Raw genomic sequence first — 27,692 nt, 5'->3', positions numbered from 1 at the left:
GTGGGTATAATAAAATTTAGATTCCATGGTGGGGGTATCTGTATGGTAATGGTATGAACTCGATCAAAAATGTTCAAACAAAACTCAACGAATTTCATAGTTTGAGTTCAGTTAGCCACTTCACAGGAGATTGACGACCATCCAAACAGTCGTTAACCGATTCTTCTGTCCAAAACCTACTGTTTCTTCATGTCAACACTTGACAAGCTTTTCTGTCCAGTTGAAGTTTGTTCAGTGTAGTACGAGTCAGAATTAGTTGCATTCTGGCCTGTAGTTTCCGTAGTTTTGGGATCCAACAGCTGGCTGTTGCTGGCGTTGGGTCCGGCACCTCCTCCCGCCACCTCGACTCCTCCACCCGAAGCACAGAGGGAAGTACGAACTACCACGTGGTTCTTGTCCCCAGGGCCCATTTCATCAACCTGTGCAAACAACTGATCTTTTTGCACCCCAGTACGTTTAGCAGCCCTCCCCCCCCCCCCCCCCAATCTCCGCCTCGTTCCAGTTACAGAGCACGTGCTAATTATGTAAAAATATTGTTGCACGAGCGTCGGGGGGGGGGTCGAAATATGCAACCACTAAGCTGGGAGCACAAAAGGAAAAGACCCGAAATTATAAAGAAATTCGGGGAAAGTTAACTGAGCTCTTTTTAGAGCGCACGATCTCTTTCCGTCAACCCCAAAAATGGTTTTCGTGTTTATGGGCGTTTCTGTAGCTTAAAGAGGCAAAAACTACTTCAATTAAATCTTGTGAACTTGAGTCGTATGATTTATTTTTGACCTTTTTGAAAATTGTAGTTTGTTGTTCATTTCATTTATCAAGTTTGAATTTATGGATCTTTTCCGTTTGTGCCCCCCCCCCAGCTTAGTGGGTGCATATTATTTGCAACCCCCAGACGCACGTGCAATATTTTTACATAATGATTTACTATGTAATGACACGTGCTCTGTCACTGGGGGGAGCATAACGTACTGGGGGGCTCAAAAGGAAAAGATCCGAATTTATTCATGCATTCGAACGTTGATGTCTTTTACTACAAGTACAAATACTTACCTTAGTAGTAACTGGAATAAGGACGGGTTCTATTGGCTCAACCTCCCCCTTTCCATCGTCACCAACACTGGGACCCTCGATGGCCGTCACCTCCTCCTCAGGCTCAGGCAACTCCTCCTGGGTCGCTTCTGGCTCATCAGGTGCAGAGGTCTCTAGAGTCTCCTTTCGGGGCCCTGGGTCTTCATCCTAAAGACATACACAAAATTTTCATGTCAAATAATAAACTTGACGAACTGTTTTGAAGAAAATGTATTTCCACTGAGATGTTTTTAAATTAAGATCTGAAGATTTTGTCGTTTTAGTATTTCGGCGTTTTATTATTTTGTCGTTTTAGTTTTAGCAACAAAAATTTCAACGGAATAAAGGTTATAACCTTTATTCCCCTGAAATTTTTGTTGCTAGCCATAGATAACAGGAACACAACTAGCTTGAACAAACTGCTGTTAATCAACTCAGCTTTCAAAGAGATCGTGACAAAAATTGTTCTACTCAGTTTTGGATCGTAGGATATTAGGTGAAAACTCGATCACACAAAAATTTAAGTTATGAAATGCAGCCGAAAAATTTCTATGAATAAAAAGTCGCAATTTGGCGAAAACAATAAAATGAACGCAAAAGCAGCAAAAATTATTCAAAGTTGCGACAAATAATTCTCGCTGTTCCAATATGTTACTAAGTTTATTAAACCTTGCGCATAAGAAGTTTTGAGTTTTAAAATGTTTGCGTTGAGTCACCTCTAAATCTTTTTGTGTTGGGGCTGGATCTCCACGCTCAAATTATTCTGACGCGATATCCGTTATTTTTCTTGTTTCTTTCAATTTCTAAATAAAGTAAAATCGTTTCGTGCAAATTTTTGTTTGAAAATGAATACCAACTATCGCGTGTTGGCTTTCCATTGTAGACATTCCACATAACATCAATTTCTATAATCCAAAAAATCTCAAAACAATCAGGAAACTCGGAAGAAGACGGAAGAATTATAAAAGTTCTGCAGCGAAGTGAATGACGTTTCAAGGAGTTGACGATTGGGAATCTATTCTGTTCGATCGCGCTTAGTGCGCGTTTAATTTCTATGCCCCTGCGAACGCACTATTTGTAACATAGTAACGTGCTAACAACGTATCAACTGTAAATGAGGGTAGGGTGTAAAGAACACTGAAGAGGTGAAACAGAATAGATAGTGTAAACGGGTAAAAGGGAGCCCCCCCCCCAAGCGTGCGCCAAGTAGGAAACTAAGAACAAGCAGACCGGATTAACGTTTTTACGAAATAAGGGAACTAAAACTGCTATTAACCAAAGTTTCGGTTTTCACCTGGTAACACCAACGTGTTAGTCTGACTTTTCTTAAAAAAATACAGCTGCTGCCACTTATTCAGAAGTGAAGTGAAAGTAATAAGAACCCCAAATTCCGCATAATTCCGATTCCACAAATTTCAAAGCTTTTATAAATTTAGGCGCGTGTGTGTCGCAGATTGCTGCGAAGAATCGGATAATTATGCCTGATCTTTGTTGTGATCAGAAAAACCAGGTTTAGGTTTGTTAAAAATACATGGTGGAAAACCAGAAGAAAACGGGAACTCTAGGTTGAGCAGAACACCAAAACTTATTGCGGAAGCCAGTTGGGCTTGAATGTTATAGGAATAGAATTTGAACAACAGTATCCAGTCTGCTTAACCGGTTTAGCTCAGATTCAGAAAATCTGGAAAGTTGAAGTTGGAATATTAAGAATTGTCAAAATTGAAGTTTAAAGATTGGAAATTGTCGAGTTAGCAATTTGGTATTGGAAAATAAGTGTATACCAGAACAAAGTAAGTCTCACCCTTATCAGTTACTTTTGTGTGATTGAATTAATTGTGTAAACTGATGTCTGTTCATTTAGGATTTTCCTTTTAATTTTAAAAGATCAGAATCAAACCTTTGTCCGTTGAATAAGACTTATTGGGGCCTTTTCCAGACTTTGGACATTTAGGTTTAATCTCATAGTGGTCGCTTAGATAAAAGGGTATTTGCACGACCTTAAGATTATACAGAATACCCCCCACGACTAACTTTTAACCGCGTAAATCTGGTGCGACAGCAGCTGAACTCAATATACAATTTGACATTAACATTACAAACAATTTCAAAGAATCTTTAACTGTGATAATTCTTTTTTCCCTAGGCTGACAACTGATTCAAAATCAGTTCGTCGAATGTATTAGGTGGTGGAAGATAGATGTTCGATTCACAGACTTGAGTTTTCCAAACCAAAAATTTAGATGCTACGTCGTCTCTATGGCTTCGGCCCCAGTGACTAACGAGAACCTCTGTTTCGAACCACGATTCAAGTTCGCTTACGGCAAAAGAGGAATTCTCCTCTGTGAATTGTGTTCTATTCTGAAACCGAATGTTCCCTCTTAGATCTGTTTAGCTATTTTTTTTCTGGAATTTTTTTATTAGTTGCTGTCTAACCAAAATTGCGCTCGCCTATAACTGGTATTTCTTGGTGTTTCTCAAATTTTATATGGACTAATTTTGTTCTTCTAAAATCTCCCCCGCACTTTCAGTTTTTAATAGCAACCAATGGGTAAATAAACTTTTTACTTTTATCATAAACAAATCTTTAGCATAAATTTTCCCTTTTAGATTGAATTTTACATAAAGATCAATTTCTTAACTTGGAACATATTTCCCACCCTTGCTCCATTAAAACAAATTTTATCGAACTCTGTGTTATACTTTCCGATATATTCCGAACGCTGACTTTCTCTGCTTTTTGAAAAATTTTTGTACCACATAAATACTTTTAATTCTCTGTGTTTTGCTAAAAAATTTCATAATGGCCAACATTGTTGCTTATCCCGACCTAGCATTGGAAAAGTTCACTGGTCTAGACCCATCAGAGGATGCACAAGATTTTTTGAACTTAATCAATAAAAAAAATCGACTTTTCACTAGGAATACGACCTGCCCATCCTGGTAACCAACCGGCGTATGACGCTAGAAAACGAGCACTTTTTGGCTCTGTCTTACGAGGCCCGGCCGCTAAATGGTTTGAAACCCTTCCCGCTGGCCAAACCTGGGTTCAAATAAGTGACGCATTTGTCAATAGATTCTCAGATAACCGAGATCAGTACCGTAAGCGCATCGAAATTGAAAATATTAAACGGCAACCAAACGAATTGATTAAAAGTTATATTCATCGGGTCAACACAGCAGTAGAAAAAAGCTGGCCAAACCCCTTCACAAATGAACAAAGAACCACAAAAAAGCGGATTAACGCCCCCAAGTTTAAAACAAAAAGCTCACCAACGACAAATTGAGCATCCAGGGGATACTTGGCAAGATCTACAAGACTATGTAATTAACAGAGATCTAAGTTACACAGTGAGTAGTGAGTATGCTTGCGCCGGCTCCTCCAATTTTGATAATCAATCCGAAATTCAGGCACTAAAAAAAATCAACTAACAGAACTTACAAACCTAATGAAAGAAAACAAAATAAATGCAATTTATGACCCCAACCAACCAAGAAATCGACAAAATCACACACGTTTTTGTAATTATTGCAAAAGATCAGGTCACACTATTGCTTATTGTTTTGAGAAAAAAGTCATGACGAGCAAAACAGGCAACCCCCTAGTTATCGGGACAAATTTACTGATAACTACCGACGTTCTCGATCAAATGAATACAATAGACAAAACACTCCCCAACAAAATTCTCGGGGCAGAGCTAGGGACTTTATTTCAAGTAATAACAAAAACAATGATTATAATAATAGTCCTAAGTTTTACCACAACCCTGCTCGCTTACCATCGAATTACTCAATGCAACGATATCCCGATTCATATAACCAAAATCGTGTTGCACAAAATGCAGACACGCGATCGCGTTATCGAAGTTTTGAACCTAAAAACCGCTCTCATGAAAATTATCGAGATAATAGTAGGGTAAGATACCGATCTGAGTATAACAGAGAACAAAATCCTGCGTATTCTAGACAAAATTCCAACAACTCTCGAAGTCCAAGTAGGGACAGAAAAACTGTTCACTTCCCATCAGAGCGTGCACAAGTTCAGGACCCAGGCAGAAATGAGTTTAATTTAAACTAGAGCAGTCTCCGGAAATTGATAAATCTCATATTTACATGAACTTGTATCAACGACCCGTCGGAGACGATAAAAAATATAACGGTTATGAAACTCAGTTCCTTGTAGACACTGGCGCAACTTGTTCCTTGTTAAACTACTATTCATACGAAAACCTTTGTAATGTACAAAAACTAACGATCATCCAACAAAGTCAAGCACTATTGCAGTCAATGGTGAACGTCTCAAAATCCTTGGGAGCATAGTTCTAAAATCATCTTTTGACATCGAAGGGCAGTACGAAGTGGAACATAGAATCCTTGTATCCGAAAAAAATGGCGCGAAGCATAACATATTAGGAATGGATTTTCTTCAATCATGCTCAAATAACATTGATCTAACGACACCAAAAATGGATCTAAAAATTCATCCAGGTGTGTCCGCAAAACTTTTCACATTTCAGTCCAAAAGCTTTCCCTACATTGGGATATTCAATCAAGTTTGCCTTGATAATGTTATTGAGATTGCACCGCTAACAACACGCATCATAACAGTACATCCGCCTAACTATAAAATTCCCAAGGGAACAAGTTTTGTTTTATGTGAAAAAATAACGGCTAAGGGTGTACACTCTCATAACGTTTTTTGCTCACAAGATGAGAAAGAACTTCCTGTAATGCTGAACAATCCGGGACACCGGAAAGTGGTTTTAGCAAAAGGTTATATCGGACATACAATCCTTGATATTGACTACGAGCAGTTCGTTCAATTTTCAGTTTTTGACAATATCGCTTTTATAGATTTAATCTTGAAGAATGATGCGGATATCAATCATTTGTTCCACGTCACGGATTGCGTACTTCCATCAATCATTAATGAACTTGATAAAAAAGAAGATGACAAAATTAATCCAGCCATCGGTAAACGAATAAAACAAAAACAACAAAATTTTTCTGAAAACTATGAGCTACCAACAGATTTTAGTGACGAATTGAAAAATCTGAAACCAAAAGCCGAACAAACCTTTATAACAATAAGGGATGAAAAGTTGGACAAAAAATTATTATCAAAGTTTCAAAAATCTGACCGTGAATTCCTACAAAAGTTTGATTTTAGTCAATCAGATATCGATGAAAAACAATTGGCAGAACTTCTAGAAATTCTTGTCCTAAATAAAGATGTTTATTCTCTTCACAAATACGACGTTGGCGTCATAAAGCAAAAAATTCACGTTAAGTTACTCCCAAATGCTCTTTTCCGCAAACAACGACCTTCACGGGTTCCTCTGCACTATGAGGAAAAACTCAAATCATTACTTGAACAACTAATCCAATCGGGTATTATCCGAGAAATGGGTGACGATAATGAAATGGGTTCGATGTTTATTAACCCCATAATCATCCTACCCAAAGGGAACATTGTCAAGCTTGTCATAGATGCTCGATACTTAAATTCAATTACCGACTTGACGTCGTACTCCTGGCCACTTGAACCAGTGGGTGCTTTGTTAAATAGACTCAATGGTAAATATTTCACTACGAGTGATCTTTGCTCCGCATATAATCAAGTCCCTCTAACGGAGGAAACCCAAAAACTAACAAGTTTTGTTATTGGCTCAAAGCAATACACTTTCCAACGTGGTTTTTATGGACTTTGTGGTTTGCCAAATTTTTTCAGTAGAATAATGACAATTCATTTTGCGCCCTTGATTAGAAATAACCAAGCAATCACTTACATCGACGATACTATCATGCAAGCTCAAACACAAAGTGAGATGTTTAGAATTATCGTTCATTATCTCCATCTGCTACGAAAACCCGGATTAAAAGCCCAGCCAGAGAAAACTAAATTTTTCCTGCGAAAAGTTCAATTTCTTGGTCATGTAGTAGGTAAAGACGGCATTCAACCTGTAAAAAAAAGGGTAGCAGACCTGAAAATCTCCTGAAAATAAGAGAGATGTTATGCGAGTACTTGGTTGTCTAGGTTTTTATAGCATGTACATAGAAAATCTTTACGTCGATTGTAAGCCCTTTTACGACCTTATACGTGATGACACTGTTTTCGAATGGAAACCAGAACATGAAAAATCATTCTGTGAAATAAAAAATAGATTAAGTTCTGACAATGTACTAGCTATTCCTAACACTAAACATCCTTTCCATGTTCATGTTGATTCTTCTTCAATAGGAACAGGTTCTATCCTTGTTCAGGAAATCCCCGAAGGAAAAAGCATTGTGTCGTATAATTCCAGAGTTTTTGATAAGTCTAAACAAAAAATGTCAACTACGCACAGGGAGTTATGTGGTATCGTGTCCGCACTACAAACATACGAACACTATCTTTTAGGTTCGCCGCATCCCATATATGTTTATTGTGACCACAAACCAATAATTTACTTGTGGGGAAGACGCGGAAAACTTTCTCATCGTTTTTTTAGATATCAAGTTTTTATTACGCAATTTCAGAATCTAAAAATTGTTTGGACCGAAGGAAAAAACTTAGCTTTTCCTGATATCTTGAGTAGAAATGTTAAACTCCGTGAACTAGACAGATACCAACTACAACACAAAAAAATTGCGAAAGATATTAAATTTTTTGATGAAAAGGGACTTGAGGAAAAATACTCCATTGTCCAGGACACTGAGCGAGGAAAAACAAACCACTTTCTCCCAATAATTAAACAAAGTGTTAATGGAAAAGAAAAATTACAAATTTCGGAATCAGAAATTGTGTCCGAATCACATACCGAAAATGATCAAACGGTGTGCTCCCTTTCTAACATAAACGAATCCTTCAGCTTAGGAAATTCAATAAATCACTATCGAAAACTCAAATTTCCTAGGGTAATAAAAAATTTTGGACCCGCATCTGAGGAAGAACATTCTTACTCTCAGATTTCAGAGACTTCTGATTCGGAGGACTATAGCGATTTCACCACACAAAATCTTGACTCCTCTGAACTTGAAACCTCAGCAGAAAGCCTTGAGGGCTCTGACCAAATTTTGATCAGCCAAAACCTCGAACTCCCAGATCAAGCTCTTCAGGAAGAGATAAGTTTTTGCAGGCAACAATTCAAAAAAAAGTTTCAATCAGTTTCGCTACTAGAACAATTTTCGGACTCCGATTTTTCACAAAAAACTGACGGCGCCGAATTAATAACTAAACTTTCTGAGTTTGCAAAAAAAAGTTGATTTAAATATCGAGTTCATCATGCATGAGCAGATGAATGATCCAGTGCTAAGTATTGTGAGAAAAGATTTCCAAAATAATGACAAAAATAAATTAAAAACTGTACAATATTGGCAATCAAAAGGCTTAAGAGCTTACATGAATCAATTCGAAGATCTTTGCCTTGTAGGAAACTTGCTTTGCATTAAAAAATATTTCCCAGATTCCCCAGATTTTAGTGTCAAAATTTGCGTGCCTCTTTCACTAATTTTGAAAGTTTTTGAACTAAGTCACCGCAATTGTTACGCTGGCCACTCTTGTAAAGAAAAAGTGTTACCAAATATCCAACGTTTCTTTTTTTGGCCCGGACTTTACAAATGGGTGCATGTTTTATGTCAGGATTGTTTAGATTGCCAAAAAAACAAGCCGAAACGAAAAGACGTAAATGAAGCGCCATTGGAACCGTGGTCTAGTACGGTCCCTTTTCCTTTCCGGTTCATATTGACCACAAGGGTCCCCTAAACCCCCCTTCAAGAGGAAAAAGACATTGTCTGGTAGTGGTAGATGCTTTTTCTAGGTTCATTCAAGTTTATCCTCTTGCAAGCGTAGGTGCGGAGGATACAATAAAAGCTTTCGAAACTTCAATTTAAGCTTTGGTATTCCTCAAAAACTAGTCTATGATAGGGGTTCGGGTTTTATGAGCGAAGAGTTTGCCAGCTGGACTCACGAATTAGGAATAACACATGCCCCTCGCACCTCTCATTCACCTTGGACGAACGGGAAAGTTGAAATTCAAAACAATCATCTTGCAGCTCATTTCAGAATTTTTTTAGACAATTCAAAAAGTCAGTGGGCTGACTTAGCAAAAAATTTGCTTTTTCAAATAACACCACTGTAAATTCCGCCACTGGCCTAACACCTTATGAAATTGTATTTGGAGAAAAACCACAAATCCCCCTTTCCCTAAAATTGGGTTTGCTGAGAAATTCCGAGCTAAATTGCTCCTCCGCTTTTTGTAAGGATCTCCCATTACATAGGCACACCCAACAACAATCCGAGAACCAAGATATTGACAGGCTATTAAAAAACAATTTAAGTACAAAACTTTTGTTACGTGAAAACACTTTTAAACATCTTTACAATACGGCTTATTTAAGAACATTTTAACATAAGCTTGGAAAAATATTGCCGGTCGGCAGAAAAGTTCTCCTCGAAAATCATTCTTTTCAAGACGGGAAATCAAAAAAATTGCACGAACTGCGAAGTGGACCTTACACTATCACAAGAAAAATAACAAATGTGAACTATGAAATAACATTAGATAAGGACGAAAGTCACAAAAGGGTGGTCCACTGGAACCATCTCATCGAATATTTTCCAATTGAGGAAAAAACAGTAGATCTGATTACTAACTATGGACTAACAAATGATGATAAGAAAACTTTTTATCGAGGTTTATTAACATCTCAGATCGACAAACTAAATGCCCCCCTTAACAAATTTAGTTTTCAAAATCCATTTGAACAAGTTGAATATGTGCCTGTGGAATTGTTAAGCTCTCCTCCAACTACTGATTCACAAGTAAATGAGCCACAAAATTCACAACAAAAAACTGAAACTTTGGATTCGGGTTTTCCTGATATCAATTTTCCCTCGAGAATACTTACACCCTCACCGACTCTACCGCATAGACCAAGGGGTAGAACCTCAACACCATACCCAGATTCTATTCGCACTAATGTGTCATCAAGAAGTACCCCTCCTGACAGTCGAACTCGTGTAATCAGCTCACCTCAAATGCCCTCAGATAATGATTACGGAAATTTGCCCTCGTCATCTTTTCGTACCCGTAGACGACCAAATTTTTACCAAGCAGGCTTCACCTGAGCTAATAATAAAATATATTTTTTTATGTTAAAGAATCGTCTGCACAAATTGATAAAAACGACTTATCAATCATTGTAGATCAACTCTGCCACGGTTCCTTCATTCCCACAGTTTCTGGTCACTTCATATGCATGCTTCACCAGTTTAGTTAGTTCTTTATTATGTATGCTTTTTCCTATCTTCTTTATATCGTTTCCTTCTATTTTCTTTTTTACTTTACTTACTCTGAGTCTCATCACGAAGATGTGTCCAACACATTAAAAGTTTCTCATTATGACTGTTCTCACGCCAATGAAAATCGAATGTATGCCTTAAACCAAGTAGCTCCCTGCAAACTCAGCCCTGAAAACCTTTATGTAACAGAGGTTTCTGATACATTGTATCAAAGATCCTATCGTGTTTCACTCAACGGGACAATGTGTCGCGTGAAAGTTTTTCCCTTAATTTTTCATTGCGGAGTGAACTCACACTCCTCTATAATTCATAACCAAAATAGTATTACGTACGACCTGATCATATCTCCGGAACAATGTGCACTCGCTTCAAAAAACATGAATTTGTTGTAAAGGAATTTGGTCACACTTTTACACTTCCAATTAATTTTAATGAAAAAAATCAGTCAAATTATAATCACGGTCAAACTAGAGAAAAAGATAGTGTAATTGATTGTGATGGCAGAGGCCATATTAAACATTACACATTTGAAACTTACATGCAGCAAGTGGAATTAAAAGTAAATGCAGACAACAAAAAGCTACAGAACCCATATGGTTTTGTCCTACCGTGCAGTCTGACTGACGGTGGATGTGAATCCACCTTCTTAGATCCATTTGCGTACACTTGGACCCAACCTAGTAATTGCCTTCTCTCTGTTTTTTTCCAAAATAAAGCTAAAATGGTTAAGTATCTTTTTGATCCTACGCCCGCTCAATACTACATTGTGAGCGACGGAAAAACTGAACCAACTGAGAGAGAAAAAATGTATGGTCGTGATGAAAACAGTGAAAAACTTGACATGAAATTTCGTATATATGACAATAAACAGGAGTTGTGTGGCAAGAAAGGAGCACGGTACCAAACAAATTTTGGTTCCTTGTTTATTTCTTATTCAGGTGGTTTTGATATGAGTACGGGCAAACAAATGTTATTCATCAAGGAAAAAATAATTATAAAATGACAGTTGATTCAAATAATGTGGTTTCAATAAACGGGATGTCTAAGGTCTCTTCTAATCTCGGTAAATTTGAAAAAGATAAACTCTTCTGGAATTTTGTAGGAACAGATAAGATAGACTATTAGTTACATCTAGGCGCCAAACTCTCCTACCTTATGTACTTCAATGCAAAACAGTTGAGACATTCTGAAATGACTCTTTTACGAAACCAATGTGAGTTAGAGAGAACCCAGATACTAACTATTATGATGCTTGCTGTGCAAAATAACAGATTAGCAGGTTATATGCTTAACGGGAACCGTTCGATGTTTTTGGACACCGATGGAAGTATCGGATGGCTATATCAGTGTCCAAAAAAATTGTCCCCACCTAAAGTTCTTGATCGTTGTTTTGATAGAATTCCAATTTTTTATGAAGATCGTACTATGTTTGTTGATCCTATTACCCGTCAAACTTTTCCTATTGCTAATGAAATAAAGTGTTCTGGAGGCTATCAAAATGCCTTCCAACTTGATGTTGATGATGAAAAATCTTGGTACCAGTTAATGCCCGCTCCCATGCCTTTTTCCTCTCCCGCGATCATGTCACCCCATGACATTGGTCATATAACGCAATTTCCCACTTATGACACACGACGAGCCGGAATGTACACACCTAATCAAATTAAACAATTTTGGTCAAAAATTATTCAAAATACCGTTTCAAACGATATCTTAAAAAAATCACCCGAACGGTAATGACTAAAGAGAACATAAACTTTGATGATCAAAAGGGATACGATTTTGCTAGCTCAGTGAATTTTAATCGCGAGGTGTATCTTGATTCGCTTCTATCTCCTACCTTTTTTGTGAATCAATTTATTGGCACCTTTGGAAAAATAGCCTATTGGGTTGAACGATTTGGTGCCTATTTTGCTTGTTTTCTTCTCGTAAAGTTTCTTATTGATATCTTAATCACAATTCTTCGGGCTCTTGAAATTCATCGTTTGTCAAAACAAACTACAGGTTTTTGGAAAATCCTCCTTGGAGCAACATATAACCTTTTCGTTCTTTCTATTTTTACTTCTGTTTTTTCACCTAATGAAAACGAAGAGCAAAAAGAGAGAGCAGCTGAACACGGTATTGAGCTCAAAGGCGTAGAATCACCTAAATACAATTTTTGTACACAGGCAGAAAACGCTCAACCACTGCCAGAAGAACCTCCACGAAATAAACATTACCCCGTTATAGCCCCTGTATAAAAAAATTGTAACTTTTTATCTTTTTACCTTTCAGCTTTGAAGTTTGCTAGTGAAATTATACAAAAAAAAACACAAAAAACAAATTTTTTTCTTCCTTTTAGTTACCTATGGTGGCGCCACTTCCTATATTTTACAGCTCATTTCTTATTATATGGAGATTATTTGGGACACTGGCTTAACTTATTTGACTAATACCAAAGTTATTGTCCATTTTCGCTCTTTCACTGGTAGAATTGTTGCTTTCCATATAACTTCATCAAAAAAATACATCCAAATTAAAGTTTGCATTAGCTTAGACTTTGCTGTTCCCGCATTTTCCAGGAGCAAACTGAGTGGTGAGGACATTAATGTATTTGTACCGAGAAGCAATGACAATTTTTATAATTTATTAGATTACTTGCAACACGAGGAAAATGTACCTAAGACGTATATGTTGGGAACTAATGTCAATTTGCTCCTCTAATGACTCCTCCTCTGTTTTCTCTTTGTCTTCATCAGATTCTTCAGATGATGGTTATCCTTCTGATATTTTTGTCTCAGAAACTGATCATGAAATCACCATTATACTCAATCAACAAAAATTAGCTCAAGTTAGATCTTTTTTCATACCCCGTTCGCGAAACTTTATTCATCTCTATATTAGTGTTGTTTGGGAACGATATGATGTAATTCCTTACAAAAACGACGATAACTTCTCGGAAATTCTTGATTTTTTTATTAGTGAGTCTCAAAAACACCGTAAACCATCACATGGACTTTAACCCGTTGGCAATTTTTACCCCTGTTTATTCTCTAGATTTTGAAATTGAATTTTTGAATTATCAGGGAAAAATTCTCTCTTTTTATATCCCCTCATCCAGAAACATCATTCACTTAAAAGTTGAAGTAAAACTTGACTTCTCTCTTCGTCTTGAAATAAATGAGACTGTACGACTCTATTATGAACTAATTTTGTATAAAGAACATGATACATTTGATACACTCGTGTTTCATCTTGAATCCGGAACCTCTGCTGATGAAAAAATGTACTTGGCTCCATACTTCCTTAAAGTTCTCTTTTAATGGATTTTAACCCATCTGCTTTCTTTACTTCCCTCCCGTCTTCCAAATTCTTTGTGCAGTTCTTAAATTTCTTTGGCGAAAATTCGTCTTATTATATTCCAAACTCAGAAAACCTCGTTCACCTACGTGTCAAAATTATTAATGAAGGTTTTCCTAAATTTTTAATCAACCTTCCAACTGCATTATATTACGATGTTCTTGTTTTCCCAGTAAACACTACCTTCGACGTGCTAATAGAACATCTTGAATCCGAAAGCACCTCAACTGAAACAATTTTATTGGGTTTCGATGTAAAACTAATAGTATGACTTAAAATCAGTGTGCACGTTTTCAGGTTCATCGACTTTATGTACGAAATATCTTAAATAAAACAGATCACGAATCGAATTTTTAGTACCACCATACTTTTTCTGTCCTTCCTTTTTTCCATCCTATATCTTTATTTCCTTTGTTGTTATTTTGAGTTATTCTGCATTTGCAAGCTATATCTTTTATCCCCCTGGAAAATTTCTTCACTCCCATATATCTTAAACCATTATCTCTGTAACGAGCGAGATATTTGCAAACCTGCTGCGTTAACTTGAACAAGCTCAATGTACCTATTTATCAATCATCAATTTTTTGAAATTCTAGGTTTTGAAAAAACATTCAAAGCAAAACCGGAACCACAAGCTTTTCTCCGTGTTAAAATTCGTTCGATAGGCTCATCAAATGCTGGTGAAATGTCTGTTTATCCTAGTTCAATTTACTGGAAATATTTTATGTTCTGTTTGAACAACCCTGATTGTCTACCACATCATATGCAGTCGAATGATCTGATATTTAAATAATCTTCCTCCCAATGATTTTCAAATTTCAGAACACTTTTGTTGCCCTTACCCAATTCGAACGATCCTTTGTTTTTGCACCAGATGAGAATCATGTTTGCCCAGCCATTATAATTTACTTCGACTACTTGGATTCAATAAAAGAAGATTTCATTTATGTATTCCCTGATTCACCATTTTGGAATTTCTTTTTGGCTCTCTCGAATACAACACCCGACCTAGTACCTCATTCTTTAGATTATGTTTAAAAATTTTTCTTTGACTTAGGAATCATGTATTTTTGTCTCCAAGGAAAATTTATAAAAATAACACGAATCGAAAGATCCTTCACGCAGACTTTGGGAAACCTCCTTCCAATGATTATAATTGATTACAGGTTTGAGGAACCTCCTTTCGTTTCTAACACTACTGTTGTTTTCCCTGATAACTTATATTGGGACTTTTTTCTTGCTATAGTCGATATTCCGGATATGCCCTCGAACTTAAATCTTTTACCACTCCTCAAAAATAATCCTCCTGAAGATTCCTAATCCAGTAATATGGAAAACATTAAATTTACTGACATTTTCCCCTACTGTTTTTTAAGTCCAATAAAAGACCCAGTTATGCTTCACTTTGATCCAAATGTTCAAGTACAGCATGCTGCTTGCAAAAAGTGTGTTCTGTTGTCTTACCATCACATAAAAACTCAAAATGACCCTGACCAATATGGCCTTTACCCTCTGCCTCCCTGCCCTTTTTGTCGTGAACCCACAACAACGCATCCCGATCTCCAACCGTGCGAAATATATACCTTTGGCCGTCATTGCAGTCTTGGTTCCCACATGAAACAGCATACTGGACGACTAATTTGCTGGTCCTGTCTGCAAAGACTTAATTACTGTCCTATTTGCAAAATCAAGTACGACTTCTCGAGCCCCTTCGCCTAATTTTACTTGACCATTAGTTTGCTTACTTTTTGATACATATACGATGCTTTACTATGTAACCATTTTTGTAAATAAACACAGAAAAATAGTCCTAATTCGATCTATGTAGACGAAGGTATGTCGTTGGTTGCTTATTTGCCAGTAAAGGGTAACTCGAAAAACTGGAATAGATACTTTTGTGGTTGTTGATGTTCAGCCACCAATCCTTCAATGCTTGTTAACATCACCCTGAGATCAGCTGTTCCCTTCTCTTTAATAGCGCTCAGGTTTTTCTGCCTATCGGCACAAGCATTACCGTGATAGAGTTACCTTTGGTCACTGGAAATGATTCCTTTCGATATTTCTTTAATTATGTAGGTTCTATTTGGCCTACTTCAACTAAGCAGTTGAAATGAAAGAAATAAAATTAGTTTTACTTTAAATACTTAAACAAAAACGGCTTACTGCATTAGTTTACTTTAGTTCTTTATTGTAAGTTTCTTGACTCTTAAATGAGTGAATGTTCCAAGTTAAGATTTTGAGAAATATGAATGCCATTAAATTCTCTTCTACTGTTGCGACATTTAGATGGCAACATCTTTGTACGCAAAAGGAAGTTACAAATGCTGCTATTGCTTTGAAGACTCTCCTCAGGATATGGTCGTACTGCACTACGGCACAAAAAGGCTGCACGTGGCGTGCCGTGAGTGTGCCCTAATGGCACGAAAACTATGTACGGAGTTTAAGTGTCCTGAATGCAGGCAGCCCCTGACGGAGTTCCTCTTCGTCAGGACATGTGTGCAATGTTTCCAACAGAAGCAACAATTTCATCACGGCAGACATATGTCTCTGCATCCTGAATATAACTTCTGCTGGGATTGTTCTCAGCGAAAGAAAAGCTGTGTGATTTGTCAACAAAAAGTAGACTTCACTTGCCTTTCGCATGAAGTCAATACTAAACTACTATTGCTTGATGATATTTCAAATTTCCTCGCTTTAGCTCACTTTATTTAAATTTTAAGAACACATCTCTTTTAATTTTTTTCAAATTGAGCAAATGTAATGTTCAGTATTAAATTAACTGGATTGTCTCTCTAGGTGCAGTGGAACATCATCGTCTTCACAGGTAAAGTATTACAGGTATGTATAAGGTTGCTTTAATCCTCCAGTGGATTAAGCGGAAAGGTTTATGGTTAGGAAAATTTAAGACTTTTTTCCCTTTCTAAATTCTTTTCAACTGGAAGGAGGCATTATCTGAAATCACCAAAGATGTTCTAAAATGTTTCTAACGGTTTCTAGAGTTTTTGCGATGCTGCCCACAGAAAAGGCAAATGTTATTGATTTGTTTGAACCGGAAATCAATCTTGCGGGGTTATCAAACGAATGCCCTCTGAGAAAAACACACTCAGCAAAAGTCAGCATCAACAATATAAACAGCTCGACAAATTTATGGTCGACGAACGTCAAATTGAACGAAATCGTGCCCCGTTTGTAAAATGCAAAGGCCTTCCAGAGCGAGAACAGCACTCACGAATTATTGAATCGACACTACCTCCAACCAAACGTTTCCTCCTCGATGATGGCTTAAGCCGTTCTCGAATGCCTACGTTGACAACAAAACTCCAAATGCAACGGGAACGAGAGCTGAATATTAACCCACACAACCCAATGTAAATACGTGCGTTAATTTATAACCTGCGGTTGGCTGCTAACGACTATACGTTTGTTGGAAGGGTTATCCTGAAGAACGAGAGATTCGGCATAACCCTTGAGGGTGATGCGAATGATTTCCAACTATCTAACGTGCATTTACCTCACCGTGTCAACGTCTGGAAACTTGATTCTCGCGATCCCGAAAAGCACTCTTATATGTTGAGACAAGACAAAGGAACTCTCCGAACATCAGTGCCATACGATTCTATTACTGCATTTGGCATTCCCATTGACGAAATCCCAGTCAGCGATTATCAGCTTAGAACTTCTTTGTACGAAGCTGAAACCAATCTTCAGGAACTTCAGATGAAATTTGATAATTTAAAGTTGGAAAACGATAAATTATCTGATGCAGAATCTACACTGAAAGAATTGCAAATGAGATTCGACAATCTGAGGTTGGAGAAAGATCAACTATCGCAGGACTGTATGAATGCTAAGAAAATGGGAGATGTTCGGCAAGACAGAGAGAAACGATCAGCTGAGCTTCTCAATATAGAACGACAAATTACACAGAAATGTGCTGAAACCCTACTGAAGTATGAGAAGACATGCAATACCTTTGTAAAGAACGAAAAAATATATTTGAAAAAGATTGCTAGTTAGAGGAAAAAGATCAAAAGTCTTAATAAAACTGTGAACCGCCTGACAAAGAAGAGATAATGACAAACAAATCCTCAATATGGCATCTTGACTATTTTATACATTATCCGCTTCAGGCTTTTATATGTGTGCTTATGATGTTTTTTGTTAAATTCTTTTGCTATTATTTGACTGGGGTGAGATGTAAACGGGTAAAAGGGAGCCCCCCCCAAGCGTGCGCCAAGTAGGAAACTAAGAACAAGCAGACCGGATTAACGTTTTTACGAAATAAGGGAACTAAAACTGCTATTAACCAAAGTTTCGGTTTTCACCTGGTAACACCAACGTGTTAGTCTGACTTTTCTTAAAAAAATACAGCTGCTGCCACTTATTCAGAAGTGAAGTGAAAGTAATAAGAACCCCAAATTCCGCATAATTCCGATTCCACAAATTTCAAAGCTTTTATAAATTTAGGCGCGTGTGTGTCGCAGATTGCTGCGAAGAATCGGATAATTATGCCTGATCTTTGTTGTGATCAGAAAAACCAGGTTTAGGTTTGTTAAAAATACATGGTGGAAAACCAGAAAAAAACGGGAACTCTAGGTTGAGCAGAACACCAAAACTTATTGCGGAAGCCAGTTGGGCTTGAATGATATAGGAATAGAATTTGAACAACAGAATCCAGTCTGCTTAACCGGTTTAGCTCAGATTCAGAAAATCTGGAAAGTTGAAGTTGGAATATTAAGAATTGTCAAAATTGAAGTTTAAAGATTGGAAATTGTCTAGTTAGCAATTTGGTATTGGAAAATAAGTGTATACCAGAACAAAGTAAGTCTCACCCTTATCAGTTACTTTTGTGTGATTGAATTAATTGTGTAAACTGATGTCTGTTCCTTTAGGATTTTCCTTTTAATTTTAAAAGATCAGAATCAAACCTTTGTCCGTTGAATAAGACTTATTGGGGCCTTTTCCAGACTTTGGACATTTAAGTTTAATCTCATAGTGGTCGCTTAGATAAAAGGGTAAATCTATTTACGCGATGTATTAGACAAATATTTGCACGAACTTAAAATTATACAGAATACCCCCCACGACAAACTTTGAACCGCGTAAAATAGAAAAATTGAAAACTCAAAGATTTTCCTAAAAGTTGTTTTAAAAGTTTGGTGTATTTTTAAGCAGCAATCAAATGAAGAAGCTTCTCGGCAAAAAACTAGAGTAAAAATGACACGACAACTGCTATGATAAATGCTCCGCAACTTCTCAATTAAATCCATTTTAATAATTACAGAAATGTTATCTGAGCAAAATTATTTTTCAAAAAATTTTGACACTTTTTTTTGTTAGTGATTAAAAATAGTCAATATTTTCAAATAAAAAGAATTACAACTTTTTTGCAAAATACTAAGCTATTTGTTGTTGTAAGTGCAAATTGTTGTTGTTGCTTCTTACAAAATAAATTTTTATTTGAAGAACCTCAAATCTTTTGGACGCAAAAACTTCAATTTTCTTGTTTTCCTTCGTTTTTTTTCAATTAAAGAACTTAAAGATAGCAGAATTACCTTCTAAATTGATGACAAGGTACAAACGTCAACTGGTAGACAAATAAACCTGATCTCAAATAAGTTCAGGAATACAAAAGAGGGAACCAGCTGGAACAATTGAATAATTTAAGCCCAAAATTCTCTACCATGAATTTCGCGTGATTAAGTTCTCATTTCCTCCTGTGCTATAAACATTAATAATCTGTTATTCCAACAATGTCAAACCGAAATTATAAAATAGTCGCAATTTTGTGGAATTTTTTTTTAAAGTTGCAACATTAGCAGTTGGACTTTTGCTCGGACCATGTTTTTTGCTGCTGGATTTTAGCTACAAGTACCAGTTTATCTTGACACTTAATCTTCTTTGTTTAACAGACGAAATTAGTGGAAAGAAAATTGTTTGCCTTTATGAAGACCAGATCGAACTGTATGAAAATCTGAAAGAATTACACTAAAAAATTTTGTAATTTTGTCAAAAAGGTTGTCATTATTATTTATTTCATTAAACAGAGGGACCATTTCCAGTTGCACGTAAAATATGGCTCCTGAAAATTTTGTTGACAAAATTTTCAAAACCGGAGTTGTGACAATACTGGTTTGGATTTCAAATAGTTTTGGTTTTTTTGTTGATTTTATTTTGACTCGACTACCGTAACTGTTATTTATTGCTAGTACACACCCCATTTTAGATAGTTTGTTTTGTTTGTAACAAAATCAGTTTTTAATTGTTTACCAAATTTTTCCCGACGGAATATTTTGACTTTTCTGGTTTTCTTCACTTTTCTCAGATGAGGAACCTAAAGATGGCGGACAGATCGTCTGAAAAGATGCCACAATACAAGCGTGTACAGGTACTGAAAAAAAGTTTGTTTCATTTGCTGAATACCGAAGTGGAAACTAGATGCATCAGTTGAAGAATTTACTCTTAGAAGACTGTACCGTAAAGTCCGGGTAATCAACAGCTCATTTCCCTGTCCTAGATTTAACAATATTCCGCAACTGCAACAAATTCCAGCTGAAATTAAAAAACAGTTTCAAATAAACAAGGAAACAACTTGCCGGAATTCTGAATGCAAATCTTACCATTAGAAAAATTGGCCCCAAAAAAAGGAAATTGAGATCAGGCGTCTTAGCGTCGAATGTATATGGTGTTGCTTCAATGAAAACGTTCCGAATCTTTTCTGTTTGCGCCCCCCCCCCCCCCCCCCCCCCAGTACGTTATGCAGCCTGAGTTACAGAGCACGTGTCATTATATAGTATATCATTTTGTAAAAATATGCCACGTGCGTCTGAGGTTTGCAAATCTGCATCCACTGAGCTGGGGGGGGGGACACAAACGGAAAAGATTCTATTTTCCAAAAGTTAACCGCAGCTGATTTTGGTGAGAATTATAGTCTCAGGTCAAGGAAATACAGATTTTGCCATAACTGCTCTAGCTGCCCAATTATTTTGTAGTTATACTTTTCCTCGACAATGTTTTTGCCGATGCACTTCAAATATAAACTCCACTCAAATATAAGCTGAACTTTAGCGACCTAAAAAAACCTGAAGTTTGTAATGTTCAAGTTTTAATAAAAAGGAACAAAGGAACGATCAAAAACTGCATATTATGAGAATAAAACCACTAAAAAACAAAACTCGGCAGCGTTGAAATAATGATTCTCAGAGCTCTGGCCATTAATTCTATGCAGCCGTTCACACTGGGAATAATGTCCACTGACGTCAAATAGTTTATCTTATGAATTTAGTTTTCCTTCATTTTTTGTTGAAAAAAAAATTAAAGAATCCTACTCTTTTCTACGTTGAATTGACCATCGAAATGCTAGTTTGGATGCTTGCGAGCGTTAAAAGGCGGTGCTCGACCTCAATTTGCTATGACAAGACTTAAAATAGACAGGGTAATTAAAATCAATAACTCCTCCCACCAGGCTTTAAAACTATTTTCTATATGTCGAGGTCTGGGCTTAGGCAAAATGGCATTGTTTAAGCCAACTCCTGATTTGAAACCTTTTTACAGCGCAACAGATTGAAGCACTTTTGCATGAGGTTATTGGCGTTAAAAAAGCCAATCAAGAACTCAAGTTTTGCTATAACGATCTAATTCAATACTGGTATTCGACGATATAATTCAATACTGGCCCACAAGCGTTCGCAGTGACCAAAACATAAACGAAGATCAAGATATCGAGGACTATAGAGTACTCTAGGCTATTGGATGTAAAGGTAATAACTTTCCACAAGGAGCCAAACCTCAACGTCCAACGCCTTCTATTTTTCGATTCTAAAAAGCATAAAACGAAGACGAATTCTTTTGGAATGTCTAACGCAAGAATGACATGCACTTTCTTGACGCAGCGTGAACGATGATCAAATAGATATTTACCTAAAATGCAAGCGATACCAAACTCCAAAGGGTAATCTGTACAAGGTGGGAGACCATAAACTCAAAATACTAACTCCTTCGACAGTCAAGCCGGAACTGATTCAATTTATAACCATAGGATCTATAATGTCTTGATCACATGGCTCATTTGGCATATTACTTTTACACTCACCTAATACACGTGCTTTTTTGCGCCGTAACGTAACAACGACATAACATAACTTGTAACAACATAACGACATAATAGCATATTTTATAATTGGGAATCATAAAAACTACTGCGGGCCGAAACAGGAAAGATCCCAACACTATAACCGGCAGTCAAACTGAACTGAGCAGTTAGACAACAAAAATTAAGAAGTAAACGGTAAATAACATCTTGAATCGACTTCCTCATATTTCATTTTTCGTTTTGATTAATCGTACTTTGATCTTTTGCCAAAGCACAAAAATTTGAACCTCAAAAGTCAAAGACCCACAACGTCACCCAATCACAAATCACTTATCGACATGTGTAGCAAAAAGAATTTAACGCAAAAAAAAACACGCAATTGGGGTCACTTTTAACGTGAAGAAAACACGTTAAAGAAGAAAACTTAACGTGAAAATACAACATGATATGCGAGCAGTCTTAAATCCGTTTGCAAAAATATCGGTCCAGGAAAACATTACATTAAAAAAGTGACCAGGTGACTGATGATAACAAACCAATATCCAGCTTAGATTACCGCCGAAGGACATGTGCTGCGATCCCAGGACAACTCCGAATGGTTATCTTGTAAGATCTTACAAGATCCTGACAGAATCTTACAAGAGGATGCATCGTCTTATAAGATTTTCTGACAGAACCTTACAAGATATCAATTGTCTTACAAGAATCTTACAATATAGCCATTCACCGTACGGGATCTTATAAGATAACTATTTGTCTTAAAAGAATCTTACAAGATAAACATTTGTCCTACGAGATCTTACAAGATAAACATTTTTTGCAACAATCTTGTAAGATCTTACAAGATAACCATCCAATCTCGCCCAGGGCTGTTACAATAAGAACAACAACATCAATAACAACATCGAAAATGTTCTACTTCATGTAAACAAGAGGTCATCCGAAGTGCCCAACAAATTCTACACTAAACAGATTGCAAATAAATCGGATCTTTCCCGTTTTTGCCCCCCATTTCGTTATGCCCCCACAGTCACAGAGCACCTCTCATTACATTTTAAATCATTATGTATAATATGGTACGAGGTTCTGGGGGTGCAAATAAAATGCACAAACTAAACTGGGGGGCTCAAACGGAAAGGATCTAATAAATATTTAGCTATGATAAAATATTTCAGAAAAATTTAAATTGTCGATTTGGTTTTTGGCGTTAAAGGTAAAAAGGGGCGTGGAAAATTGTACGTGTCAATTCCAGTGTATGCTCTTATGTTAATTTAACAAAAGATGTCAGCGAATGTTCAACTGTTGCTCTGTTGTCATTGTGTAGTTGGTACCATTTTTAAATGCAATTTTCTTTGATTTATTGCCCCATTTGCTTAGCGTTCAGTATTATTAATTGTCTAAGTCCATTAATTTTGTTGGTGTCGTAAAAGCTTGCTCAATTTTTCAAAGTATTGCCACTCTTCTCCGTTGCTTTAGTTGTGTATAGAATTTCGGATCTTTTCCGTTTGTGCCCCCCAGTACGTTATGCGCTCAGTTACAAAGCACGTGCCATTACATAGTAAATCACTATGTAAATATATTGCACGTGCGTCTGGGGGGTGCAAATAATATGCGCCCACTAAGCTGGGGGGGCACAAACAGAAAAGATCCAGAATTTCATTAAAATTATAATTGAAAATAATTGTTGAGTTGTTTAATTTGTGGACTGTAAGCTTAAATCTCAGGAGTGGGCCTGCTTTCATCACAGTAGATGTTCGGTCAGTGTATTTTTTTAAATTCCTTTAGTGCTAACCTTGAAAATAGTTCAACTAATCGAAAGATGTGATTGCACAACTGAATTTGAAAACAATAATCTCATTTTTAAATTTATGTGATCTCTTATAAAATACGGCGAGGGAATAGCAGTTAAGTCAATTAACCAACGTTAAATTTAATTTTCAATTTATAAACTGAATCTATTTGAAATCTCGCTGGGAGCAGGTTTATGAAATTTTTGTGGTGATCAGTTCAAACTGAAAGCCTGGTCCATTTTCTATTCTACAAATAACACCTCTGTTCTATCTGCATTTTTCAGAGCTGTTTTCAGTTCAATTACTGTACAGTTGAAGTCGGACTTGTCAAAAAAACTTTAGCGTTACGTGTTTTCTGTTTTGTTTTGACGCGCATATCCTATTTGTAGTCAATTATGAAAAAGTACTTGGGAATTTTTATGCAAAAAACTATTTAAAAATCTTTTGATGTGTAGTTGGACCTGTCTCAATTCTCGTCACTTGAGATTGCCATTGATATCTATCTATTAAGCTGAGGGCACCAAAGGAGAAAAACTACGTCGTGATCTGACGGCGGACATTAGTACTCTTTTCCATTATTGCTCGCAGTACTTTGGTCAGCACAATTTAGTAAATACGACACGCTGATGTTTGTTTCAGAGATATTTGTCTCAGGGCAGCAAAAAACGTGTCTATCACATAATACCCCCACCCCCCATTTTAGTGATCAAATGGCGCATAACATCATATAGAAGATGGGGGGTTATGATTTGTTGGGGTGCTTTATAATGCAAAAAAAAAATAAAAAACATTTGACCGTTCAGTAATATTAATTGTCAAGTTCTACTGGTTTTGTTGGATTCGTAAACACTTCCTCATTTTTTCAAAGTGTTGCCACTCTTCTCCTCTCCGTTGCTTTAACTAAGTATAGAATTTCATTAAAGTTATATTTAAAAATAATTGTTAAGCTGTTTAATTTGTCGATTGTAAGGTTAAATCTCAAGAGTGCTCGTGCATTCAACGCAGTAGATGTTGGTGCACCACGCACCGGTCGTTGTATATGTTTAGATTTTTTCCGGGCCAATCTTGAAAATAGTTCATTAGAACAAATTATGTGAATGCTCAACTGATTTTATATCCAATAGTCTCATTTTCAAAATTATGTGATCTCTTATAAAAAATGGGGGAGGGAATAGCAGTTAAGTTGATTAACCATCGTTAAACTAATTTTCCATTAAAAAACTAAATCTATTTCAATTCTCGGTATGAAACGTTTCGAGAAATTTTTGTGGTTATCAGTTCAAACTGAAAGCTTGGTCCATTTTCTATTACAGAAATATAAATCCTGTTTTATCTGCATTTCTCGTCAGCTGATTTTAGTTTAATTACTGAACTGTTTGGCTTAAAATTGTCAAAAAAGCTCTGTAACGCTACCCTTTCTGTTCTTTGACTCGCAAACCTTATTTGAGGTCAATTATGAAAAGAAACCTGTGATTTTTTATAACGTTTTTTTTTTTTGAAAATCATTTGATATGTAGTTGGACCTGTCTCAGTTCTCGTAACTTAAAATTGCCCTTGATATCCAGGATATATTCTGTTTCAGTCCCAGCTTTGTTGGAATATATGTCTTACGACCCCCAGGCGCAAGTGCATTATTTCACGGGCAACAGAATAGATCCGAAATCTATCTACGGGGCTGAGGGCACGAACAGAGAAAAACTAAATAGTGATTTGACGCGAAGTTTAGTAATCTTCTCCATTATAGCTCGCAGTACTTTGGTCAGCACAATTTAGTAAATACGACACGCTGATATTTGTTTTAGAGAGATATTTGTCTCCAGGCAGCAAAAAAATGTGTTAATCGCATTATACCCCCCACCCGGCTTAGAGTCGTATGACGCATAATGCCAGATACCAGAAGGGGGCTATGACTTTTTTGTGGTGCTTATAATGCGAAAAAAAAACAAAATTTTTGACTCAAAAAATGACGTTTTTGAGAAAAAAGCTTTTCATCAACAACGTTCCAAAAATAGCTCGTCCTTTGACGTATAGACATCTCAATTTTTGGCGCTATAGTAAACCAGGATTTCCGTGACTAAGCAAAATGAGGCTATACGCTATCGTGGGGTTGAAAATTAGAGGGAGTCAAAAATGCGGAAGATTTTGAGGGTCTTTCCCATTATAGTCCCCCATGTAATTATAGCCCCCCCCCATTATGGTATAATTACCATGACTGGGGAGGGGGCGGCTGAGGGGCTATAATGGGAAAGACCCGATTTTGGTACCTCTTGTTCCTCTGGCTGCTCGAAAGTTTGTGTCTGTTCCATCGTGTCCCTCTTGGGAGGCTCGGGTTCTTTCGGGGGAGGTTCCTCGGGGGGATCCTCCTCCACTTTCTTCTTAGACCCACAACACCCCATGTCTCTGCCCCAATAGATAAATTACACAAGTTATAACGAGCAAGTAATAATAAATTGGTGCTTTAGTATGATGTTGAAGCCAGCCTGTCCAGAGAATTGTTGATCAAAGTGATAACAGCGGCCGGCATTCAAAAGATTGAGTTAACCGTTCTCATGCTATTTTTCCCCATTATAGCCCCCCCCCCCCCGTTTAATGGTCATATAACCAATGCCGCCAACCTCGTAATTATACGTAATTATAATATAAGGGGGCTCCATAATTTGGGTCTTTCCCATCACAGCCCCCATGAAATTATAGCCCCCCCCCATTATGGTATACTTACCATGATTGGGGGCTATAGGTTATCTGACCACTATAAGCTGGGGGAGGGGGGGGGGGCTTTACTGGGAAAGACCCGGAGTAGCTACGTTACATTTTGGGATCTTTTCTGTGTTTCTGCCCTGAAGTTTAATGGGTAACTTCCGGGTCTTTCCCATTTCAGCCCCCCGTTAAGGTGTAGGTAATAGAATGCCGATATAACAGCTGATAGCTTGACCCCACCCCTGAGTAAAAAAACTGGCGGTAGAAAAAATCCGGGTCTTTCACATTATAGCCCACCATGAAACTATAGCCCCCCATTATGGTATATTTATCATGATTGGGGGGCTGTAGGTTATCTGACCATACTAAACGGGGGGGGGGGCTATAATGGGAAAGAGTTCCTATCTTAGGAAAAGTCGAAACGAAAAAGAAAACGGTTAATTCTGACCTGAAATGGCCAAAAGGTAATAAAGAACTATATTCAAACTTAATTGCTCCTGTTTAAAGGTAAAAAGGTAAGATGAGTAACGTCGATAAAAATAACATCTAACCTAATAGCTAAACAGGTTTTATTTCTCTTGCTTGGTTTTCATCAAAAGTTGTCATCTTGATATAAAAAAATAACAAAGTCTACAGACGAAGACTTGGAACAGCTGGTTATTTTAACACGTGTTGTTAAAATTCGCCCAAAAAGGTGACTTTCTCGGTATGACGTCCACTTTGGTCAATTAGGCGGGAAAAATCCAGTACTGTGTATTAGAAAGACATCAGATCTCAATAGTCCGTTGAATTGTCACACTTTGGTTTCACGATTTTGTATCACTCTGCACCCCCTCCCCACCCCCCACCCCTCGCCCCCCCCCCCCCCTCACTCATGCTCACTCTAAATATTGTTGAACCCCGATCATTGATAAACAGGATCATTTCCGTTTGTGCCCCAACCCCTCCCCCCACCCAAGCTTAGTTGCGCCCACCAGCACGTGGGGCTAATCGAGTGCATACTGCTGTAAGGAGGGGCAGGAATATGCAAGAAAAAAAGAAGTAAAATTTTAGTTAAGTTTAGCGGTCAAAAAGTTCCGATTTTTTCCATTTTGCTTTTCTTTCATCCTCTGTCTCTCTCATATCTAGGTGAGTCAAAAAAATCTTTGTTCTCTATTCAGGCGGTACCAAAAAAGCATAAACTTGCTTATTTACCGTCCACCTTGGTGCTTTTTATCTCATTGATTTATTAAAATAAAATTGTTATTTATATAACATTGAGGAAATTTGTTGTGAACGGCTTTAAATTTAAATTGTATGCATACCAAAACAAGGAACCGTATCGCTGTTAGTATAGTACTGTACTCTCAATCTAAGGACCGGTGGTTCGAGCACCCACCATGTCGAACTCTACGAAGCAAAATCCGTACTCTAATACAGGTGCCTT

The 27,692-nt window shown here is 37.1% G+C and overlaps 1 protein-coding gene across 4 annotated transcripts; it reads right to left on the bottom strand.

The window, feature by feature from the left end:
- On the bottom strand, positions 1–26,977 carry LOC142338215 (uncharacterized). Of its 4 annotated transcripts, none has more exons than XM_075387872.1 (4): positions 26,715–26,977; positions 25,834–26,049; positions 1,051–1,236; positions 1–419 (listed from the first exon to the last, which is right to left on the bottom strand). In XM_075387872.1, exons 2-4 carry the CDS (start codon positions 25,963–25,965, stop codon positions 177–179), a joined length of 561 nt encoding a protein of 186 aa, XP_075243987.1. In that variant the 5' UTR covers positions 25,966–26,049; positions 26,715–26,977; the 3' UTR covers positions 1–176. The 4 variants fall into 4 exon arrangements, with proteins under 4 accessions (XP_075243987.1, XP_075243986.1, XP_075243985.1 ...); XM_075387871.1 differs by having other exon boundaries at positions 25,834–26,091; positions 26,715–26,976; XM_075387870.1 differs by having other exon boundaries at positions 25,834–26,088; positions 26,716–26,976.
- Between the last annotated feature and the right edge of the window lie 715 nt (positions 26,978–27,692).

This window comes from Convolutriloba macropyga, chromosome 4 (assembly GCF_964194025.1).
Source record: "Convolutriloba macropyga chromosome 4, txConMacr16.3, whole genome shotgun sequence".
In the NCBI taxonomy this organism is placed as follows: domain Eukaryota; kingdom Metazoa; phylum Xenacoelomorpha; order Acoela; family Convolutidae; genus Convolutriloba; species Convolutriloba macropyga.
Note: the sequence above shows the minus strand (reverse complement) of the source record. Positions and strands in the feature narration are given on the sequence as shown.